A 5,706-nucleotide genomic window follows, 5' to 3' on the forward strand; every position below is an offset into this window, starting at 1 on the left:
TATTCACAAGTCCAAGTGGTTGGGTACAACTTGTATCCAACCACTTGGACTTTGTGAATATAACATGACTCTTCATGTAATAAGTGCACTTGTACCCAACCACTTGGACTTTTGAATATAACATGACTCGTCATATAATAAGTGCACTTCCACTGTAGGTAGAGAACTTGTGCCCCAACAATCTTCCAATATGCACATTTCTCTGTAGACAATGCTTAATCTCAACGTCCACTTTAAGCACAAATAGGGTTTGGGAAAAGATGGGTTCGCTTCATCTTAGAGCGGCTCAACTTATGCCTCATCTTGAGAGAAGAAGGAAAAATATCTTCTCCATTTTTTTCAAAAATAGTACTAATTTGATGAAACTATGAAGAAAATGCTTGTTCAAATTTATTTTTCCTCTTCAACCCATGGTGAATCTTCTATGACATTCAAGGTTATGCCCAACCATCTTCCGCCATGGATGTTCCTACCATAGACACTCTTAATCAGAGCTTCCACTTTAAGCACTAACAAATCTATTTTTTTTTGGGATCAATAATAATTATATATATTACCTTAGAAACTGTAAGAAAAAAAACAAAAACTTGAGAACAACCAAGGAGGAAGAGAGATGGGAGCACTAACAAATCTTCTATCACATCCGAGGTTTAGAGTCATTCTTTAAAGGTCTAGCTATGCTATGATACTAGCAAAAAGTGAACTTCAAAGATTCAATAGAATTTCAAGTGGACATGCTCTTTTGGAGGGTGTTTTTCTTGCATTTGAGGTCCTCATTTAATTCATGTGGTGCATGCTATATAAATGTAAAGAGGGTGCGTTTTGCACTAGGAGTCTAGTTGTGCACATGGAGGCTATGGAGCTCGGCAAGCGAGTTGTAGTGACTGAGATCCCTGGTGCGATTGTCTTGTATGCAGACAGATCTATAGAGCGATCGCCTTCCACAATCCCCCTCATCCATGCCGCTCCAGAGTTCATCAATGGCGTCGCAACAAAGGATGTGGTGATTAACTCCTTTACAGGCACTTGGGCTCGCATCTTCTTGCCCCACAGCGTAGCGAACAGAGACCCTGACCAGAGCGCGGCTCCCCTGGTCCTTCACTTCCATGGTGGAGGAATGTGCCTCGGCAGTCCCGCTGAGCCCATTTTTCACAATTACTGCAGTAGAATGGCTGCCAAATCAAGATCTATCTGGATCTCTGTCGCTTACCGCCTTGCCCCTGAGCATCGCCTGCCTGCACAGTACCAGGACTGCTATGAAAGCATGTGCTGGCTGCGGTCACAGTTTGCAACAACAGAGAAACAGCCATGGCAGCATGGTGACGACACAGGTAAGTGAGAAGGTTCCATGGATGCTTAAGCATGGTGATGTTGCGTAGGGTTTCCCATACAGGCGAGAAAGGAGCACTAGTCGATGTGTTTCTATAGAGGCAAAAAAGGAGAAATATCTTATTTGTTTCTAGGGTTCCTTGTGCAGATGAGGATTCTAAGGATTCATTTGCAACGATGAGAAATCTAGTTTTGTTGTGCAGATTAGAAAAAACCTTGTACAACCATGGCTTACATGTTTCTAGGGTTTCATGTGCAGGCAAGAAGGAACCCTGGGAGCCTGAGCAGGGTGAATTGTCTAGGGTTTCCTGCACAGGCGAGGAAGAGCCCTGGCTTACTGAGCATGGTGATGCTTCTAGGGTTTTCTGCACTGGAGAGAGCGCGGGAGCCACTATACTGCACTTTGTGGCATTGCAGTTGGCCAAGCGGGAATGGAGCCCTCTCCATATCCGGGGCTTGGTATTTGTTGACATTGGGGTAATGGCAGATCCTCTTCCTGAGATGAAACCCTCAACAGACCCTGCTGTCACCTCAAAGATGATGGCAACCTCCGTTAGATTTTGTTTGCCTGAGGGAGCCAAGCTTGGGGACCCTCTACTCCATTGCCTGCACCCGGATTCGCCACGCCTCTCTGAGGTGCCATTGCCGCCTGCCCTGGTTCTGGTGGCGGACAAGGATCTGCTGTTTGAAGGTGGCATGGACTACTTCAAGGCTCTCAAGCAAGCAGGCAAGGATGTAGAGCTCCATGAGACCCCTGGCCAAGGCCATTGTTTCCATTTACAGAAGGCTGAGTCTGAGCTTGCTCAGCTGCGTGAGAGCAGAATAGTTGAGTTCTTGGAGAAGCTCTGAATTGATCTAATGATGAGATTCCCTGCTTTTCAGTGAGCTCAGATTATTTTAGAAAGCTATCAGTTGAAAATTGAAGCCCTAATTTCTATACTAGCTTGGCTCTTTGGCCCAAGTATTACCATCATGTTAGCCAATATTTTGGTGTTGGATAATATCGTTATAGCTCTTTTGCTTTATGGTTGTAAGGCCAAAAAAATAATATCTGAAGCTGTGCGTGTGTAGCTGAATTTTTATGGACTCCTACAAAGTGATAAAACAGTTTTGAAATAACTCTTAAGATTATGTGTATCCGGGCCTCCACTTTTCCTTTTATGAGAGGCTTCTGCGACACCAATCGCCTATTATGTATGGCAGCTTAAACTAAAAGCCCCATCCCACCAGGGCTAATGGGGGGAGCAGGGTGGACCTTCCCATTAGGATTGACGTTATTCGCCCTTGCTAAACCCTTCCTTTTCTGAAAGGATTAGAAGGGTTTATTGGGGTAGCCTAAAAATGAGGGGCCGCGCGCGCGCGCTCTCTCTCTCTCTCTCTTTTTTTCCGGTTCATTTTGCAGGCTTGATTTTTGACGGGCGTTTTGAACGTTTTTGGGTATTTTGGACTTAAAAAACTTAAAAACAATAATCAGCCGTCATCAATTACATATAAATGGTGCATGTCTCATGCCTTATTTAATGGGCAAGGTTGCCCAACAAAATGCAACACTGAGTTGGACCATAGGTTGGCTTATAAGGAACGTGGGTGTCAAGGTTAATAAAACTATATACCCCCGAAAGCCTCCACAAAAGAAGAGGTGTAAAACCAGTAAAACACCGCAAGAACAAACTTGTGGATGTGATTCAAACATATATCGCACAAACTATGACAAGTCTAAGAAGTGTATATATATACATAACATTATTACACCATGCCTTCGACTATGACGGTACCGCTTGTCTAGCATCGCATTGGCCCTATGCATAGTCGGAATCTTTTGGCAATACCTTTAACAATGAGGTTATTGCATGTCCCAACATTTTGTGAAGGTCTTACTTGAGACTCTCTCTCTCTCCATGCTTTCTCTCTCTCTCTCTCTCTCTCTCCATGCTTTCTCTCTCTCTCCTCTTTTTTAATGGACCAATTTTCTTTTTTATAGTTGCTCCTAGTTGAGCATTAGAATTTCAACAATTTTCTATCCTCCTATTCTTTAATAGTGTTTTTTTTTGCTTTTGTTTATTTGTTGATAAAAATGTGTAGTTATTCTCTCAAATTGTAAGGTTGAATGTATTCTAGCCTTTCAATATGTGAGGACCCATGAAAGAACAATAAACCCTAGCCCTTGAAAAGTTTGCCACTTGCAAAAATGTGATGAAGGCGATGAGAGCTCTCTCAATATGGATGAAACTCTAGTATACACACTTGTTAAACAACCCAATTATTATACTAGTTACCTCTTGATGTATTAACGCGTACCTTATTCATCGAATTCATATGCCCTTGGTGTTTGTGTCAAGTTGTTACTCTCATGTTATGTATCATTGGATCTATAGGCTCATTATTGCTCCCCAAGGACCTCATCACAACTATGGACAAGCATTCACACTTGCTACCTAAGTGGTGATGTATCATAGTATGTTGCTAATGGATCCCATGCTTTATTGGCGTGTCCATGCTTGTTATCATCATCTTTGATGACAAACATTGAACAAGCTCTTGTTTACATTTTGAGCTTTCCAAGTTGTCCCTCTCAAGAAATAACACCTAACATTGAAGAGTATAATCTTATAATCACCTTGAGGGTTGGCATTGATGAGGTAAGGTGCACATAGGTAGAGCCTATGGATATATTTGGAGGTGGTATGCATGCGCATTGTGAAAAAAAGGTGGGCCCATGTAGAAGCTTATTTTGGTGATAACTCCAACATTTTACTTTCTTTGACACTTATTTGTTTGCTTTCTTTGACTCTTACACATGTTTTGAGATAGAAAATTGGTGGATGATGTGTAACGAGGTTGGTTGATAAGGCATGTGTGAATGAGGTTGGGTTGTCCATGAGAACAGAAGAGTTTAGGACACATAGTCTGGCACATAGATTGTCAAACCACGAACAATGGGTAGCTTGCTGGACATTGTCGAATGGATCAAAGCGAGCTATTGAGAGATATGTTACCATGGAACACAAGGATGGTAGGGAGTGAGTGTAAGTCTAGCAAGTTACCACATGAATTATCTCACATGAGCTAACAAAGTCAAGACGAATCCATCTCATATATAAGGGGTGGGTCACTTGCAAGAAATCAAATCAAGCACGCTCTCAAGTCTTCCTATGAGTACAAGTCTTAATCTTGTAACTTAATTGAACTTGAGTTTAAAGCTTAATTAGTTTAGTTTTTCATCATTATATGTATACTTAGGCAGCATTCACCTTAGCTTAGGGTTTTGCATCATCTCTTTAGTCCACAAGCTTTCATAGTCATAGCTTGATGTGCTATGTTTTTCGACATGGTCTCAATATCCTCTCTCCTCACGAGTCTCTCAATTTTAAGCTTAGATCATTTATTTTCATTTCATTAGCAATAATTACTTCATCAAGGTCATTAATTCCAAGTTAATCCAATCTTATCTTCTCATTCCTCATATGGCCAAAATTTGTGGAGCTTCATTCTCCTTATCCTTACAACCATTAGCCAAGCCCTCTTAGCCACTTGTTCTACACCTCTAGGCGACCAATCACACCAAAGGAAATCGCCAATTTTACTCTCTACACCAAAGGAAATCGCCAATTTTACTCTCTACGTAGCGAATTTGATGTATGGATGTCATCGACTGTTTTGTTGAGCCATTCGTCGCCTACACGTCGAATTGGTCTAAGTCCTTTTAGGTGTGCCTATAGCATGATATAAGGAGCCTACAGCTTGAACCTTAAGCATTTTTATCAACTACGTGAGGTGAAATGGATGAAAAACCAATCACTAGAGTTGGCATAAATTTATCCGGTTTTAGGTTGTTGGAGTTGAATTCTTATACATAGGACACTCGTCCTCATTAAGAACAAAATTTATGTTGCCATATATATAGGCAGTGATGTGTGTGAACACACTTAGGACCACCGGGGCACTTTTTCCCTCTTTAGGAGGTTTTTTCCCCCGGCTTGTATATACGCCCATCATTCTAGGGCTAACTTATCTTTTGTACATTGACACAATCTAATACACTTTGTGTTGTGTGCATTCTTGCTACTTCTTCTCCAAGCTTTGTGTGCTTTCCTGCAACCCTAATTCTAACAATTGGTATCAGAGCAGGCATCGGCTCCCAGGGCTACGCCGCCAGCACCCTCCGACTCACGTTCTTCGATTGAGGTGAGCTTTCACGAGCGCTTGCAAGTCCCTATACTCTGCAAATAAGTCCGTAGGGCTTTGCGTTCTCAGAATTTGCATCTGAGGTCGTTTCGAGCTCCGTTTTTGCATTGCAAGTTCTGCACAGGTGTTTTTTGTCATTTTCTGCAGAAAATTTCGACAATGCAGTTTTCTGCAAAATAGGCATACGTATTC

General features: G+C 41.9%; 1 protein-coding gene across 1 annotated transcript; it reads left to right on the top strand.

Annotated features, from left to right (window-relative positions):
* The first annotated feature begins 249 nt into the window (after nt 1-249).
* On the top strand, nt 250-2,416 carry LOC147637861 (2-hydroxyisoflavanone dehydratase-like). The gene is made up of 2 exons (XM_086799704.1): nt 250-1,331; nt 1,589-2,416. Exons 1-2 carry the CDS (start codon nt 785-787, stop codon nt 2,176-2,178), a joined length of 1,137 nt encoding a protein of 378 aa, XP_086655830.1. The 5' UTR covers nt 250-784; the 3' UTR covers nt 2,179-2,416.
* Nucleotides 2,417-5,706: the final 3,290 nt, after the last annotated feature.

The sequence above is a fragment of the Cibotium barometz genome, chromosome 6, assembly GCF_041138505.1.
Source record: "Cibotium barometz isolate CiBa-2024 chromosome 6, ASM4113850v1, whole genome shotgun sequence".
NCBI classification, from domain to species: domain Eukaryota; kingdom Viridiplantae; phylum Streptophyta; class Polypodiopsida; order Cyatheales; family Cibotiaceae; genus Cibotium; species Cibotium barometz.

Coding starts and splice junctions, on each gene's coding strand:
- LOC147637861 (XM_086799704.1), top strand. CDS start 785: ATGTGGTGCATGCTATATAAATGTAAAGAGGGTGCGTTTTGCACTAGG. Junction 1,332..1,588: donor GCAGCATGGTGACGACACAG/GTAAGTGAGAAG, acceptor TTTCATGTGCAG/GCAAGAAGGAACCCTGGGAG.